General features: G+C 41.4%; 1 protein-coding gene across 1 annotated transcript in view; it reads left to right on the forward strand.

The window, feature by feature from the left end:
* The first annotated feature begins 677 nt into the window (after positions 1–677).
* Positions 678–19,227, forward strand: part of wwc1 (WW and C2 domain containing 1) — a 76,475-nt gene continuing 57,925 nt past the window's right edge. The window contains exons 1-2 of the mRNA XM_028596105.1: positions 678–780; positions 1,013–1,347. Coding sequence (XP_028451906.1) covers positions 1,229–1,347 — 119 coding nt within the window. The 5' untranslated portion in view covers positions 678–780; positions 1,013–1,228. The remainder of the gene's footprint in view (positions 781–1,012; positions 1,348–19,227) is intronic.

Here is a 19,227-nt window from a genome sequence, read left to right on the forward strand (position 1 = left end):
ATCAATCAATCAATCAATCAATCAATCAATCAATCAATCAATCAATCAATCAATCATATAGGCTAGAGTAAACAAAACCAATCACGCAAGTAATAAATGTTCATCAACTTAACATATAGGCTACATTGATAGCTTTTGTTAAAACCAGCCATAATCTAATCAAAGAGCCCATTTGGGTAATGCTGTGTGTTAAAAACATTACGAATTTGGAAATTGTGACCGGTAGTCTTATTTTGCTGGCTGAATGTGTCAACAGAGGTTTTATTTTGAAGGGATAGCCGGAAGCCACAGTGAATGTGTTTGACTTGACAGCAGCGGTCGACCGGCCGAAGTCATCGGGACTGGGGAAAGACTTTACCGCCGCTGCTGCCTCTTACCTACCGGGCCGCTTTCAAACGGATAGTTTAACTAAAATAACATACCAGTTTCCTCGTGGATTTACCGTGTTATAACGGCTGTGGATTAAGTCGTTACTTTCTCCTCTCAGCGGTGTTTACAGTGTTGGTTACCCCGCGGCTGGCGGTTAGCATCGGTTACTGCTGCTAAACATGGTGGCCTGTCGGCGAGAGGGAGAAACGAGTCCAGTTTGGGGATTTTAGAGGATTTATAAAGCCGCTTGGACGGAGCCCAATGTGAAACATCGCCGCTGTGAACACATTTTTTTTTTTTTTTTTTTTTTTTTTTTTGTTCGGAGGTTTATGGACTTTACGTTGAAACACCAGCAGCAGCAGCAGCAGCGGACCAGCACCGTCCGTGTTTGGTGGACCGTGGATAATTGCAGTTAAGTTAGTTTGCTTCAAAAGTAAACACCAGGTCGCCTCGGAAGTTTTTCAAAAGTTGCAAAACCATGCACTTACAAGTGGAAAAACGCGTCAAGTAGCAACACGGCTTTGTTCCATTGACCGTTGTGTTTATGTCACGGATGACTTGCCACTCGTATTAATGAGTTGATGCACAAGTGCAGCCTGCTGCAAGTCTTTTATCCTCTGTTTTTTCTTCTTCTTTCTAACAGTTCCCCCTAACCATTTGAGGGTTGTTTCCTTGTTGATCTGTGGATTATTATGGATTATTATGTCTTAATCCAACCCGCATCAGACCGGGATTTTTGGGAATAACTGCAGATCTACTGGTGGTGGTGACGGTGAGGATGATGACAGAGAAAAGCGATGGTTTCCCTTCGTTATGATTTTGAGTAGAGAGGAGTTCATTACATGGAGACTCGCCTGACATGCCAAGGAAGGAGTTGCCACTACCTGAGGGTTGGGAGGAAGCCAGAGACTTTGATGGCAAAGTATATTACGTTGACCACATTAACCACTGCACCAGCTGGATCGACCCCAGAGACAGGTAGGAGTGTGTGTGTGTGTGTGTGTGTGTGTGTGTGTGTGTGTGTGTGTGTGTGTGTGTGTGTGTGTGTGTGTGTGTGTGTGTGTGATGTACTAATGAAGATGGATGACCTTTGACCTCCTGCAGATGCTCATCATGAGTCAAACTATTCAAATTACAACAGGAGTTATCTCTCAGGACGCTTTACAGATAGATTAGGTCTAAACCACACTCTATAATTTACAGAGACTTGGACAATTTCCCACAAGCACGCGTTTGGTGCGAGGAAAAAAACGTCCTTTTTACTGGCAGAAACGTCAGACAGACCCAGGCTCCTGGTGGGCAGCCATCTGCTGCTGTCAGTTGGGAGACCGAGACACTGATATACAGAGATACAGATATCTGTATAACTGCAAACATGTTATTAAAACAAATCACCTATGCCAGTGGTTTTCAAAGCGGGGTCCTTGAGGGGGGTTCCTGGGGGTTCCCACCCAGCGTAAAGGGCAACATTTTATTTTCACTATAACTCCATCCACAAGTAACACAATGGCAGAATTCTTGACTATTTAAAACATGGGTTTTCATACACTATCTGTAATACAACATCTAAAAGCAAAAATCCTGTCAGATGGGGGACCCTAGTCTAATTTGTTTCAGTTAAGGGGTCCCTGATGTGAAAACGTTTGGGAACCACTGACCTATCATGTTAAATATATAAATGTTCCTCTAAAAGGACTATAGATTGATAGGCAGTAACTATGTGTGTTGACCCTGCAAATACAGAGAATATTCATGTCATGTTACATATAATGCATATCACAAAATAGCGAAGCAGTAATTTAATTTAATTTAAGCTTTATTTGATAGGACAGGTAGGTGAGAAAGGGGAGAGAGAGAGGGGGAAGACATGCAGGAAATCGTCACAAGTCGGATTCGAACCCTGGACCTCTGCGTCGAGGCATAACCCTCTCAGTTTACATTTATGTACCCACTGATCCAACCCGGCCACCAGAGACCCAAGTTTAGCTTGTTCATCCCTCAAACTAGTATGACTGTCAATAAACCTGATGACCATTAACGTCCCTGTGTCAAGCTGTTTGGAACACACATCAAGCCGTGAACAATGTCACAAAAATATGTGCACATAGTCTAAGATATTGGATGTTTTTGTAATACCATATCTCTAATTTCTTGAATTTATCTCATTAGACTGTCTTTTTGCTGCTGTAACACCCCCCCCCCCCCCCCTTAGGATCAGTCAAGTCTTATCTTAAATCAAGGTCTTTTAGTGCATTCCATTTGTACTCGGAAGTCAGATTTTCCGAGGTCTAAGTCGGAAACACGCCCCCTGACCTCGGATATCTAAGTTCGGAACTCGGACACCATCAACAGTTGTGAAAGCTGTACTGACATACAGTTATAAACACATTTTGTTTTTTTAAAGATTATTTTTGGGGCATTTTTAGGCTTTTATTTGACAGGACAGCTGAAGACATGAAAGGGGAGAGAGGAGGGTATGACTGGCAGCAAAGGCCCGCAGGTCTGAGTCGAACCCGGGCCCGCTGCATCGAGTAGTAAACCTCTGGGCGCCCACTCTACCAACTGAGCTATCCGGGCGCCCGTTATAACCACTTCTGTCTTATTTTAGTCCATCCAGAAAAAGGCGATTATGCGATCACATAATTCAACGCATAATCAGCCAAAGCGCATTTTTTCAAATAAGCCGCACTTTCGCCGCATAAATTGCCGATTTACGCGCAAAATATGCGGGGCTTGCATGATTTAATAATCCCCGCATTTTCATTGCAAAAAAGTCACATATATCTTAGCAGAAAGTTGAAAAATGTTGCGTTTACTTAACACAAGAGCAGCCATTTTCCCCTGTTGCCATGGGAACGTTATGAAGTGATGTAATTATGCGACGTGAACATCATCGAAAAACATGGTTTTGCAGTTTTTGCAAGTTGCCGCAATTTCATCGCATAAAATTGCATAAATATGTTTATGCTGCATAATCAAGGATTTTTGCCCGCAACAATCACAAAAAAACTCAGTTGTACACACAGTCCTGTCCATCTTCTATCTGTGGACATGTTGCTATGCTGTTTTATGCACAAAAAAAGTAAATGCGTTGTTATAAACTGACGTTGCTAACGGTAGCGAACCTGGCTAGAGCTAATGAAAACAATGAAAATCGGACTGGTAAATGGAACGCATTTAACACAGGTATGACGTCATTCCCAGCTCCGGTACGCACAATTTATCTACATAACACGTTCATTCTACAGGCGATGTCTCTTGTGCTGTTAGGCCTCGTTATTTTTCTTCTGAGGGATATTGTAATTTCAGTCTCTGTTATACGGTATAGTCTTTCAATCACACATTATCTTTGGGCACCTGTATACAGACATGTGTGTATGAGAACACGTGATGGTGGAGAAAAGAATCAAACACAAGATCCTCTACATGATGTCAAGAGCTGCGACGATTAGTCCATCAACAGAGGATTAATCAGCAACTTTTCAAATAATCAATTCATTGTTTAGGTCAGTTTGCAAACAAAAATGCCAATATTTGATGGTTTCAACTTCGTAAATTAGAGAATTTGCTGCCTTTTATAGTAAATAGAATACCTTGGGGTAGGGGTGTAACTGATCACAGAGCTCACGGTTTGGTCAATTTTCGTAATAACATCAACATTCAACAATAATCCCTTCTTTCCCCAGTAAATTGCGGTTAAACAACAAATGAGAAAAAGGTATTTTACAATAACTTTGAATGCACCACGAGGTTGACAACAGCACTGACCAAGTGCTAGTTTCAGTCTTTCAGCTCATAGCTTTAGCGGCAGACTGTTGGAATCCTCTACAGTGAAATATAGACACACTTTACACCGTTTTTACAGTTCAGCTGTCAGCATTTTAACCATGTTTAATCCAGCTACTAGCTAATGGTAGGCTAACGTTACCCAATGAGGGAAGCGGTAAGAGGTCAACCACATCTGCATTTCCCCTTCGGTTGAAAAAGTTTTCGACAGGAGAAGGGAAGCGGTAAGAAGTGTAACATTAGTGTTTACTAGCGCAGTGCAGCGATGCTTCCGTTGCCTGTAACGTCGGTTTCGGAGCATCAGAGAGCAGCGCAGACATTTAAGTGGGACCGAAATGAGCCACCGCAATCCATTAGATACAGCTCGTGAAGGCACCAGTGCCATAAGCATCGGATTTTGACATGTGCCGTTCACGTTGCCTGTATCTTTTCACGGCAACCCTTCATAGAGATTTATCAGCTTACTTTAAGTAACGGCAACAGTAAAAATGGATTTCACACACAGTTATTATGGCTAAACTTTGCAATTGAGCCGCGGTTCACGCGAGTGTTGATCCGTACGGACCACGGGTCAACTATGGTCCGTTACACCACTACCTTTGGTTTTTTCTGGACTGATGGACCAGATGGGACATTCGCACAATAAACAGTGTTGTTGTGTTGAAGGTATAATTTGGATCAATGTGGGACTGGTAGCCAAGCCTGGAAATGGCTTTAAGCGAGGGTGATAAACCGCCCAATCTGAAAATAAGAGAACATTTTAATGAGAACTCGGGCAGTAAACCTTCCTGCAGATATGATGTCTGTTTTCAGAACTGCAGTCTTTTCTTATTTGAATTAGAAATTCAACCTTGAAGCTGGTCAACATCCTTCAGTATAAAGTGAATGCTTTAAGAAGATCTTGATAAACAAGGCGTTCGTTCTCACAGTGTGTGCTGCTCCTAAGGGATGTCTCATTAGCCTTGAAAGGAGGAACGGGGGAAGGACTTCCTCACTCCTGTTCAATTTATTAGAAAAAGAACATTTTAGAATTCACAGGGAGAACTCTCATAATAGCCTAGATGAATATCCCAGATCGTACACTCACTTGGGAGTAAGTGAGGATGGAGTTGAGTTATTATTAATAGTGTGGTTCATATTCTATATTTTGCATCATAGGAGCCTTACCTGGATGTATGTGTGGTACTCAGCCAGCTTAATGTTGTATGCCTTGTATTCATTTTCAAAGCATCTTAATAGAGACACAAATTGACACGTGAAAGCCCCTTGCCAGTAACCCTGCCAATTACCTACAAATCACATTTACGTCACCATAACGTACCATCAGTTCATGGTTTTCTGCCTTCCAGCCAGCCATTAGTTTCCATTCATTTTACTGCAGTGTGAAATAAAAATAAACTTAGAGACTTAAAACTTGAAATGAGTAATCCATCATGGTGAATCGCTTGTTTTTATGCTTTAATGTCATCCTATACTAATGCAGCTGTGAGCCCTGTTTGTGTGCTCAAGGATGCTTTAATGGAAAAAAATTCTCAGCTACTGTATGTGATCGATCATGGCTGTAGTCCAGACCAACTTAATCGATTCCAAGTCAAGTCCAAGACCAGGTCCAGTTGAGTCCAGGATAAGGCCAAGTCCAACGGCAGTGGAGACCCAAGTCAAGACAGAGTCCAGACGAAGCAAATCCTGTTCAAGAGTTTAAAAGTCATTAGTGTCTTCCCAATGCTATTATAGTGATTACAGAGTTAAGATGGATTCATAAACAAGAATGATCAATCTTTTAATATCAAACTAATCAATGCATAGACTTTAGGCAACGTTCAGTACAACTGATCCCAAATAAGCAGCCAGGAACAACTTCTCAACCAGATGTCAATAGCCGAGTCTAAGACAGTTGCAAGACTTCAAAAAAGTGGACTTGAAACCTAGACCGGACTCAAGTACCACAGCCTTGTTGTCAAGATCAGGGGAACATAACCAGGAAACGGTGAGTAAACATGAGTGCTGGGCAAAATATGATGCCATTTGGTTAAGGGACACGGCAGGCATCATTGAACTTGGACAAAAAAAATAAAACTGACTTACCGTTTACTATGATGGATTACATACAGCACCTCAAACAGGTTGCAAGTCTTTGCAAGTTGTTTTTCTTTACATAGTGAAATGAATGTTAGTTGTTGCCCAGACAGTCAAACCTCATGGTTGTAATGAATGCCAGCCAATGGCTGCCTGGAAGGTGGAACACCATTGTGAAATGGACTGAAGCCAATGGCCGTAAAGTACACGAAATTAGAAGTCAATGCGTCTAAAAATGCAAAACCATCATTTACAGCTTTTTTTTTTTTTTTTTTTTTTATCTCCGTTTTTCATCCTTTCTCTCTGCTTTCAGACAATTTGGAAGTGGCAATAACAATCTCACAACATTTCCATTAAGTAGCTTTTCTGGGGCTTTCGATTATATTCAGGGTGATCCATTGAAAGTAAATTAAATGTGAGCATCAAAACTAACTGAATTACCGGTCATTTTCTCTGATCTTATGATTGTAGTTGGTCACCAATGGACGTCTCTAGTAGAGGTGTGAATCTTCACGGATCTCCCCATTTGATTACGATTATCATGTCAGCAATTCAATTCGATTCGATATCTCGATGCGTCACCATGCGTCAAATAAATGTTTCCATTAAAGCCATATAGGATATTTAATTCATAGCTTTTCAAGCTTCAAAAACCAAACATTCTGCAGTGCTCTAATACTAAATAAATTGGATACGTAAAACTACAACACTGAGCACATGGCACTTCCTGAATGTGCAAAACATACCAGAATATGTAAACAGAAATGTCGTTACGCCTACATTAAATTATAAACAGAAATAATCGAATATGGCCCGGCCGATTATCGATGCAGCATTGTCCATGTCCACGATTTGATGCATCGATTATTTGATTAATTTCAACACCTCTAGTCTCTAGCAAGTTTTATCTTTAAGCTTTTTGAGTGTTATTTATTATTATCTGCTCTAGCTTTTCCAACGTTTTAGACACCGATAGTATGGTAATAAGAAAGGTCCAAAATGATGTAAAATAGAATTTAAATTGAAAAAACATGACATTGTCCTAAAGGAGGACCCCTATGCACCTAAATCTTCCACAAACCTAGGGAAGACACACGTATTACATTATTTTCCCTTTAAAAACTTTTTTAAGGGCATTTTTAATTTTGCTGTCTGGGTTTTCCCCTCTTCTAAACAACCTGCTTGCCGAGCTTAGGCAAAAGCCCCGTAATTCTTGTAAATCTTTTTAAAAAGTCTTGGATAATTGGTTGGACACTACGTTGTGTAAAAGACCGCATATCCGTTAGTAAGAAGGTGGTTGTAATAGTTTTGACATTGAAGTCGATTTAGATTTAGACATTTATTTAATGCCATAGTCATCAAAGTTTTGTTACAAAATGAGATTTTGATTTTATAAATAACTCTCTTAAATACAGTTGTATGTAGTAGTGAATAAGTGATGGATTTCTTTGATAAGAATATGGATATATGATGTTATTGAGGTAAAGATTTGTCAACAAAAAAAAAGTTCAAATATTTCAAAAAACAGAATAGTTAATAGTTAGTGAGTAAATTCTGCTTCATTTACATTTCAACAATTACCTAGAAATCAGGTGCAAGGTACCTTTTTTTTCTCCTCTCTCTTATAGAAATCTATCAGTGTAATAGGCTTAGATTGCTAAGCATGCGGCGCTACATGACACAGTCCCGCCTGTACAAAAACACAGTTTGGGGGAGAGCAGATTTTCATGGGGGACTCGTTTTTCATCTTTAACAGTTACTTAAGACCCCTCGGACTTTGACACCAAATCCCTTTAATGGCTTATGTCTGGAATTCTGGAGGCTTAGGGGTTGTTTTTTTCTGTCTTTTCTGTGTGGCAGGTTGGGTGTGAGAGAACACACAAACCTTTTACTTAGGCTACTCTCTGTATTTGACATATGTGTTTTTATGTATGTTGTTGATGCTGTTATCCAGAGGGACAATTGATCAACTGTACAGTAAGCTTCAGTTCCTCTGTCTGCAACACAACAAAGCACACAACCAATATGAAGGAATGCACGCCTCCCATCTTATATCGTCAAACAACATATATCGGACTTTTAATTGTGTTGTCATGTAAAGTCTTCCAAGGGCCATTAGATCTAGATCTAAATTTACAAATGTATCGGACTACTTTTCATAGCCCATAAATAGAGTTGGTCGAGATATTTACACAATGAGAGTTTTGATAAAGTCCTCAGTAATGTGCATACAATGACTAAGTGGGTAATGGCAAACAATTAAACAGCTAGCAAGACTGGTACATCACTTTACTGTAAAGCTTGATTTATACTTCTGCGTGAAATTGACACCGTTGCTACGTAACGTGGAGACACACACCTACGCCGTAGCCTGACGTGCACCTCTCGAAAAATTTAACTACACGTCGTGGCGACGTACGTTGCTCGGTAGGGCTGGGCAATGTATCAATATTATATCGATATCGTGACATGAGACTAGTTATCGTCTTAGATTTCGGATATCCTAATATAGTGATATGACCGAAGTGTTGGTGGTTTTAAAGGCTGCATTACAGTAAAGTGATGTACTTTTCTGAACTTACCAGACTGTACTAGCTGTTCTATTATTTGCCTTTTCCCCACTTAGACATGATTACCACATTACTGATGATTATTTATCTAAAATCTAAGTGTGAAGATATTTTGTTAAAGCACCAATTGTCAACCCTGGAATATCGCCGCAATATCGATATCGAGGTATTTGGTCCAGAATATCATGATATCTGATTTTCTCCCTATCGCCCAGACCTATTGCTCAGCCGTGGCTTGGTAGCGTTGCATTTCCCCCCCCGACTCATTTCCTGGTTCTCCTCCTCCATAAACAACATGAAATCAAGGAGAGGGTTAACTTCTCCGCTAGAGATTTCCCACCGTGGTCAGAAAACACAGGGGACACACTTTGTTTCTCTCACTAGGACTCTAGAGTCGCTACTCGCTCCGAAGCTAATCGCCCTCACGCTCTCACTTTCTCCCTCGCTTTATCCCACACTCCTCACACACACACATACGTCAGCTCGACGCACACACCAACGCACAAGTAAACACAAGGCCACGTACGTAGGCTTGGGCGAAAGCTCTGCGTGGAGCCTCCACAGAACCTAAATCAAACTTAATGCAGCCTTTGAATCAGGAAAAGACAACACTAAGGCTGCACAGTATAAGAAAATACGCGATACGCGATAACGTATAATGATTTTACTTGCGATAAATTAACAGATATTGAAATGTACTCAGTTCTGCCTTTCTGTTGCATTCAGTATTCTTCTAAAATACAACAAATTGCTTGTTGAATTTAAAACAAATCAAAGGAAATCATTTCTAACATTCTTTTATTGAACAAATTGAACATTGAATTGACAATAACAATAATAATAAAAGAATGACCGTTACACTTTAAAGTGCAGTTTTCTGCTGATATTTTCTTTCAACTAACATAAAAAAATCTCGATCGCCAACCTTTTGCGATACGTATACTGCGCCAAAAAAACGATATATTGTGCAGCCTTAGACAAAACTTTTGTCATTTCACGATATTACGATATCCAAAATTGGAAACAATATGTAGCCTTATATATCGATATCGATATATTGCCCAGCCCCGCCCATAAAGTTGGGCTTTGAATTTGAAGGTTTTTCAAAGAACAAATTTGCTGCCACATGTCACTCACCTCTCCTGCCTGCCACAGGTACATACAGTACAAGCCTCATTCAATGTGTTTCTTTATTTTCATGACTATTTACATTGTAGATTCTCACTGAAGGCATCAAAACTATGAATGAACACATATGGAATTATGTACTTAACAAAAAAGTGTGAAATAACTGAAAACATGTCTTATATTTTAGATTCCTCAAAGTAGCCACCCTTTGCTTTTTTTGATAACTCTGCAAACCCTTGGTGTTCTCTCAATGAGCTTCATGAGGTAGTCACCTGAAATGGTTTTCACTTTACAGGTGTGCCTTGTCAGGGTTAATTAGTGGAATTTTTTCCCTTATTAATAAAAAAGCAAAGGGTGGCTACTTTGAAGAATCTAAAATATAAGACATGTTTTCAGTTATTTCACACTTTTTTGTTAAGTACATAATTCCATATGTGTTCATTCATAGTTTTGATGCCTTCAGTGAGAATCTACAATGTAAACAGTCATGAAAATAAAAAGGAAACTCATTGAATGAGAAGGTGTGTCCAAACTTTTTGCCTGTACTGTACGTTGCCGGGTCTTTTGTTTTTGGATGGCAACTACTCTGTGTGTAGTTCTCCGGTCATTGTGCCACAAAGAGAACAGAGGACTGTCGTTGAATTTAAGCGTATAGATGTGACCGGACAACAACAAGCGAAATGGATAAAAAAAAACACTCCTACAACGAACTGGATGGAAGTAGTTTTTATGTAGAGCTATGTTAAAACATTGGGATATGTACAGTGCTCTATTGATCGTAGGCCTCGATCAATTTAGATTTCTAGTAATAAAAAAAGATCCACTCGTCACTGTAGTTGCAGTCTGAACGCTGGCAGGTGGAATGAAGACATTCTCCTTTGAGTGAAACTCCTCCGGTTGCTTGACACTGAGACACTTCGAGGCAGAGAGAAAGAGTAGAAACTTCCCACACAAAGTCCTTAAAAAAAAAAACCCACACGCACACATTCCTGAAACACACGACGTGAAGGACCGTGCAGCGCGCAGACTCGCCAACCAAAGGCCCGATTCATCTAAAATCCCTTTCACCGCTTGCCAAGGTGCACGGGGTCAAAGTGCAGCGCTGCAAACCGTAAACTAGGATCTGAACCGAGGCTGGCGTGCACACTGCTGCAGTGTAGTTTTCTTTAATACATAACCAACCATATTCAAGCTCATTTAATGTATTAATCTAGTCTAATTTATTTGTGGCAGCTCGCAACAACAGCATTATTACAGACCTGAAAGTGTTTTTCCAAACTGACAGTTTATAGTTCATTAACTAGTTTATGTAATTAATATGCCATATGTTGGTTACAGCTTCTTTGATTTTGCGCATTTGGAGCTTTTTTTTAAAGATTTTTTGGTATTTTCGGCCTTTATTTTGGACAGGACAGCTGAAGACATGAAAGGGGAGAGAGAGAGAGATGGGGGGGGAATGACATGCAGCAAAGGGCCGCAGGTCAGAGTTGAACCCGGGCCCGCTGCGTCGAGGAGTAAACCTCTACATATGGGCGCCCACTCTACCAACTGAGCTATCCGGGCGCCCAATTTGGAGCTTTTTATATCTCCATACGTTATTGTAAACTGACTTATCTTTCTTAAACTTTTAACTACTGTTCAGACAAGTTAAGACGATACCGTAGGCTCTGTATGAAGGATCAACTGATCAACAACTGATGAAAAATTATCAAAAATGGAAGTAACCATTAGTTGCAATTGTTGTAGTTCCAACCCAGGACAGTACTTGGGACCTGTCACGGATACAAACATCCCCTCTGCAAAATAGCCTCGGAGGGAACTTGTTTTGGTGGAACACGTGTACGTTTGAAAGTTCTTTTAGTCGTGCAACAGAAAACTCCGATTGGACAGATAGTCTAGCTAGCTGTCTGGATTTACCCTGCAGAGATCTGAGGAGCAGTTAACCATAGTCCTCACAAATCAACCGGAGGTTAGAACGCCAACACAAAGAAAGCCCAAGGCAACACTTATCCGGCCTAAATGAGTGAAATCCGGCTGATTTCCCGGCGGCAACAGAGCACTCCCGGAAGTGGAACGTCGAGGATACAGACTACATTTCCCCCTACTCACTGGGTTGTTCCCTCTCCAATACAACATGAAATCAACTTCTCCTGGCCCTGTGATTTCTGACCACGGGGGGAAATCTGTAGCAGGAAAAGTTGTTTCTACCACTACAACTCTAGAGTTGGTACTTGCTCCGAAGCTAAGCGCCGTCACTCTCTCTACCACACACTCCCCATATACACACACACACACACACACACACACACACACACACTGCTATTCTCTTAAAGAGATCGACGCAGACCCAACGCACAAGTATAAACTTCAGGCCACTTATGCATAGGGCTGGGCGATATGGAGAAAATCAAATATCACGATATTTTTGACCAAATACCTCGATATCGAAATTGTAAGGTTGACTATTGGTGCTTGCACAAAATATTTAAACAATGAGATTTTTGATAAATAATCATCAGTAATGTGGATATAATGACTAAGTGGGTAAAAGCAAATAATAGAACAGTTACAACAGTCTGGTAAGTTCAGAAAATGACATCACTTTACTGTAATGCAGCCTTTAAAACCAGGAAAAGACACTTATGTCATATCACAATATTACGATATCCAAAATCTAAGACTGTATCTAGTTTCATATCACGATATCGATATAATATCGATATATTGCCCAGTTCTACTTAGGGCGAAAGCTCTGCGAGGAGCCGCGGCAGAACCATAAATCACGCTTGAGAAGTGAACAGAAGCTGAGGAGACAGAACAATAAGAAATTCAAGGAACCGTCAGCTTCAAATGTACTGCTGCAGTCATGTGAAAACCTTCCCATTATAGATCAGGGCTTTAGGAATGAAGAAAGACAGCAACCCTCTATTTTTTTGGATACTGACAGCTATTTCTTTTAAACTCGTCCTCCAGAGGAAGAGTCCCAGATATCTGATGTTCTTGATTTGAATATTGAAAGTACCTGCAGCCCTGCAGGACTTCTAGATTGTAGTGCTGATTTGAATGTGATATACTATTACGGCAATGCTTTTTTGATACATCCATATTTTTGTAGTTTTTTTCCTCCATTTTTGTCTGAGAAAAAACAATAAAAACCTTTCTTAAGTAAAGGTAAAAACAACCAGTTTCCTAATTAACAAGGCATTCTGTCTGTGAGCCATGCAGTCACAATTAAAAGATGGCCATGGGCTCTTAAAACGTACTCAGCTGTATTAAGGTTTCTGCCAAATTTTAGGAGGACTGAAATGAGAGGAAAAAAAATGCAACACAAAAGTGGAACAAAAGAAGGAAGAGAAACAAATTGCATAGCTTTTTAAAGAAGAAAAATTTCACTTCAATATCATCCATCCACCCTGGCGCAGCAATGAATGAATGCATATCGTCAGGTGAAAGGAATGTTAGCTTGATAACGCGCCACTTTTATGAGGGTGATGTGTACAGAAGATTGTGTCAGATTTCTGCTGTAATTTTCTATTGGTATGATAAATTCACATTTCATTTGTATGCTTTGCCAGTTAAACATAATGGATTGTAGTGTGTGATTGTGTTTACTGTTGGACCTTGAGCGGCTGTGAAATGTAGTAGCCTCGTAACTCGACTTGAGGAATTTATACGCCCCCCTGAATGAAAATATCTCTGCGCTGTCGTCTGACTCACCGTTCAGATATGCAGCCCGCCTCTCTGTGTGTTTGCACTCTGCCATACGCTTTGTCAGTTTGCATTAGAGTGCCGGAGCCCGGCCTGGCTGTTTACCTTGGTATGTCAAACCTGGGGTGGGGTGGGGAGGGGGGGGGTTTAAAGGCTGTTTTATCAGTTTTGAAAGGCTGATATGTATACCTGTATGGATATCCTGCGAGTCCTGCATATTTTTGACCACTTTGATGCCAAAATAAATCACAAGAATTTTGTGTTTTCCTCACAATGTTTTAGTCTCAGATAAGCTTCTTAGAAAAAAACATGCAGACCATCATGTGACACTCTCCTCTAAAACCCATACTTAATAATTGTTAGGTTTAGCAGTTACATAATGTAGAGCTGCCCACTCTGGACATAAGTAGGGGGGATAACGATCCTTAACACGTCAGTTTCAAATCTGTAATTGCTTCGAAGATGTGGCTAATTTGTGGTATTAAAAACTAAATGTACAGAGAAAGTAAAACTTCGCTGCAGGTGTATTTATTAGAGATCGACGGATACTGTTTTTTCAAGACCAATAACGGTTATCAATCGGTTATCAGGCAGATAAGTACGCGGATACAGATAATGTGCAAACTGCCAAAAAACGGCCTGATAATCGGCCAGGGCTGATAATCGGTCTGTCCCCTAGTTTTTATTTTTATTTATCCTGGCTGTAGTCAGGGTTGACCCTCAGCAGAAGGCAATGTGCTTTTGAGTGCATGTGCACATGAATGTTCTCATCAGTAACACTTGACTAACCTTCCATTAAACCTTGTATGAGCAACATTGCAAGTCATCCATGACATGACCACGATCTGAGCAATCTGATACCAATCTGATGTCAAAGATACCAGTCGGTAATGGCTGAGGAAGCAATTGAACTAACCCATCCCAGATATTTTAATGGAGTTAAAATCATTCTGTGAGGAACTGAGGAAAACGTTTGCTGCTTACTTCCCTGTGAAACAAGCTGTTGAGGCTTGTGTAGACACCGTAAAGGGGCATTATTGAAATGAGCCTCCAAGGCATAGAAATAAAATGGATAGAAAGGGCCATTGAACTGTTTCCCGCGGTCATTGGATTGGTACACAACAAAATGGCAATTGTTTTTAGTTGTCATAGTGACAATACACGTTAGTGGGGCCTTACACTGTGTCGCAGCTCGCTTGAGAGCTGCCGACGCTCAGGAGATGTTCTCGGAGTTGCAGGGAGCGAGGAGGGACAGTTAGACCCAGCAGCAGTGGTTCAGCAAACTACTAACGGTAGACCCAGCGGCAGTGGGTCAGCAAACTACTAACGGTAGACCCAGCGGCAGTGGTTCAGCAAACTACTAACGGTAGACCCAGCGGCAGTGGGTCAGCGAACTACTAACGGTAGACCCAGCAGCAGTGGGTCAGCGAACTACTAACGGTAGACCCAGCAGCAGTGGGTCAGCGAACTACTAACGGTAGACCCAGCAGCAGTGGGTCAGCGAACTACTAACGGTAGACCCAGCAGCAGTGGGTCAGCGAACTACTAACGGTAGACCCAGCAGCAGTGGGTCAGCGAACTACTAACGGTAGACCCAGCAGCAGTGGGTCAGCGAACTACTAACGGTAGACCCAGCAGCAATAGTGCTTATCACGGTCTCCCCTGGCTGTAGATAGGTGGGCCAATGCATTTTTTGTCTCAGTGCAAGTAATTAGTTTTTTTTTTTTTTTTGTCTTTTTGTTGGCTCACTTTTACTCACAACATGCTAACCGGCAACATAGGATTCCATTCACTACGCTAAGCTAACTAGCGGCTGCGCTGCTGGTGTTGAACCGGACTAAAACCATGCATGCACAAAAGTTGCGTTGGCTCACCTATCTACAGCTAGGGGAGACCGTGATAAGCCCTATTTCAACAGACGGTGGCGTATCCCTTTAATGTTACCCCCCCTCGCCAAATCGTTTACAGAAAACGAGCCAAATAAAGTGGTCACTCGAGGCGATAGCAGTGTGCTTTGTGTGGTTGAAGCATGAAGTTAATCTGACTCATTTAGCGGCTGGCTCTCTGCCTCGTAACGTTACTACTCCACTGCTCGTTTGCCCATCAGTTACTGCAAAATAGTAAGAATAAGAAAAATACCCAAGTGCCAGAACAAACAGTATTTCAAGCATATTGTTTTGGTAATACCAATGTCTTTGTGTGTTGTCACCATGGTAGCTGTTTTTGTCCATATCAGTGTTTTCCCTAGCTTTGTGGAAGACTTAGGTCCGTGTATTTGGTGGGGGTTTTAGACGTAAAATGTTACATTTTTCATTAAAAAAAAAGCTATTTCCCCATACATTTTGTGTCCCTATGTTGGTTTTTGCATCTCTTTGTGGTCGTGTTGTGTCTCCTTTTGGTCATTTTTTTATGTCCTTGGTTTTTTACTGGGTCTCTTTGGTCATTTGACGTCCCTTTTGTTGTAGTTTTGTGTCTCTTTTTCACATCATTTTGGAACGTTTGGACCACGTCTGTGTCTGAAACCTTGGAAACGCTAGATAATAAATAAATAAATAACGCTCAAAAAGCTTAAAGACAAAACTTGCTACAACCATTAGATCTGAGAAAAGTCTTTTAGTTACCTTCATCGGGCTAAGGTGCTGCCCAAAACGGCTCGGGCGCTGCACCTTAACCTTTATAACGGCAGGGAAATCCCTGCATATTACCTGTTTTGCAGCCATCGCAGGCAGTTGGACCACTACAGCAGTGAAGCCTATGCGAGAAGCCCTACAAGTGGCTATTGACAGTGAAATGGAGGCTGAGCCGCCGCTGCCAGCTGGTCCTTCGCTCCGAGGCAGAGCAGTGACAGAGAGCGACGGGTTTAGGTCAGCGACTCCCCTCGGCTCGGCGATTAGAGGAAGAGGATTTAGTGGGTGAGAGGAGAGAGGAATCAAATAATGGGATGTGGATACCCAGCCAGCCAACCAGCCGGCTTTTTCTCCGGGATCAGCGGTTGGCAGAAGCCTCCACGTCTTCCCTGAGCTAAATTTAGAGCGGAGCTGAGGGGGTCTTCTCCGGGCCCCCTTTCATTATTCATCAGCTGAAAAAGGACCCAGTTCAGTTTCTGCCTGCAGCAGTGAGCCGCTGCTGCTTTTTTTTTGTGTGGATGTGCCGTCACGAAACACAAGAGGCGAAGGAGAAGAGCTTTTTACTCTGCTGGTTGTTGTCGCTCAACAGGAAATTAATGAGAGGTGCTTCTCCTTACGTTTGTTTGTTTGGTTGTTCATCCCATGTGATATTTTAGACATCGTTGCTGGGGATATGGACACAGCGTAGGGGAAGGATATTTCTCATTGTCTTTATGACATTTATAGGAGTAGTACTTGTTTTGGTAATGGCTACCGATTGTCAGCGAGGATAGGCATCGTTTCATAATTCGATGAGTTTAAGTACCCATACCAAAGCAATACAGGGTTTTTCCTGCCGTTATAAGGTTTGGGTGCGGCACCTAAGCCACGTTAGGCAGCACCTAAGCCGAATTAATGTCACTAAAAGACATGTCATTCCCCCCCACCCTCCCCCCTTTAATGTCTTCTGCTGTCCTATCCAAATGAAGGCTGAAAATGTAATCTTAAAAAAAATAAATCTTCACGGTATGTAAATGTAGTTACTTTTCCCATGAGATTGCAGTAGACATACAATTTAAAAAAATAATAATTGATTTTTGGAATTTTATGAATCGATTTTTGAATCGGTAGAGCTTGAATCGCGATATGAATGTGAAAAATGTAAGCTTTTTGAGTGTTATTTATTTATTATGTGCTCTGGCTTTTTCAACGTTTAAGACACCCATAAGGTGATAATAACAGTCCAAAATGATGTGAAAAAGAGACGCAAAACTACCACAAAGAAAACAAAAATGACCAAAAAGAGACCCACCACAACTACAAAAAGATGCCAAATCCCACGGGAGACTCAAAATGTATAGGGGGGAAATTGCATTTATTTTAATGAAAAAACTGGAAACATTACAATACTTATACTCATTTTCAGGGTCTAGGCCAGAGTGCCACTGTGACAATGACACCCAACCCAATTGTCGCTTAAAAAAAACAAAGGGCAGGATCAATGCTGTTAGCAGGCTAAATTACAAAATGAAACTGTTGGCTCTCATGTAGTAAACATGCATTTCAAACCGGTGGCTGTACGCTCGAACAAAGATGGTTTATTAGAGAAAAAGGCCCCTCTGTACCTCCTTTGATATTTAGAAAAACCTAGCGAGGACGCTAACCTTTAGCTAAAACTAGAACCCCTCAATTATACTTCTTGTCAATATCAAGTATCCTCAATCATATACACTCACCTAAAGGATTATTAGGAACACCCTACTAATGCCGTGTTTGACCCCCTTTCACCTTCAGAACTGCCTTAATTGTTCGTGGCATTGATTCAACAAGGTGCTGGAAGCATTCTTTAGAAATGTTGGCCCATATTGAGAGGATAGCATCTTGCAGTTGATAAAGATTTGGGGGATGCACATCCAGGGCACGAAGCTCCCGTTCCACCACATCCCAAAGATGTTCTATTGGGTTGAGATCTGGTGACTGTGGGGGCCATTTCAGTACAGTGAACTCATTATCATGTTCAAGAAACCACTTTGAAATGATTTGAGCTTTGTGACATGGTGCATTATCCTGCTGGAAGTAGCCATCAGAGGATGGGTACATGGTGGTCATAAAGGGATGGACGTGGTCAGAAACAATGCTCAGGTAGGCTGTGGCATTTAAACGATGCCCAATTGGTTCTAAGGGGCCTAAAGTGTGCCAAGAAAACATTCCCCACACCATTACACCACCACCACCAGCCTGCCCAGTGGTAACAAGGCAACAAGACGGATCCACGTTCTCATTTTGTTTGCGCCAAATTCTGACTCTACCATCTGAATGTCTCAACAGAAATCGAGATTCATCAGACCAGACAACATTTTTCCAGTCTTTAACTGTCCAATTTTGGTGAGCTTGTGCAAATTGTAGCCTCATTTTCCTATTTTTAGTGGAGATGAGTGGTACCCGGTGGGGTCTTCTGCTGGTGTAGCCCATCCTCCTCAAGGTTGTGCGTGTTGTGGCTTCACAAATGCTTTGCTGCAGACCTCGGTTGTAACGAGTGGTTATTTGAGTCAAAGTTGACCTTCTGTCAGCTGGAATCAGTCGGCCCATTCTCCTCTGACCTCTAGCATCAACGAGGCATTTTCACCCCCCAGGACTGCTGCATACTGGATGTTTTTCCTTTTTCAGACCATTCTTTGTAAACCCTAGAGATGGTTGTGGGTGAGAATCCCAGTAACTGAGCAGATTGTGAAATACTCAAACCAGCCCGTCAGGCACCAACAACCACGCCACGCTCTTAGTTGCTTAGATCACCTTTCTTTCCCATTCTGACATTCAGTTTGGAGTTCAGGAGATTGTCTAGACCTGGACCAAACCCCTAAATGCATTGAAGCAGCTGTAATGTGATTGGTTGATTAGATAATCGCGTTAACGAGAAATCTTACAGGTGTTCCCAATAATCTTTAAGGTGAGTGTATATCAAACCTGAATCGTTATTACAATAT

Source organism: Perca flavescens, chromosome 13, assembly GCF_004354835.1.
Source record: "Perca flavescens isolate YP-PL-M2 chromosome 13, PFLA_1.0, whole genome shotgun sequence".
In the NCBI taxonomy this organism is placed as follows: Eukaryota; Metazoa; Chordata; class Actinopteri; order Perciformes; family Percidae; genus Perca; species Perca flavescens.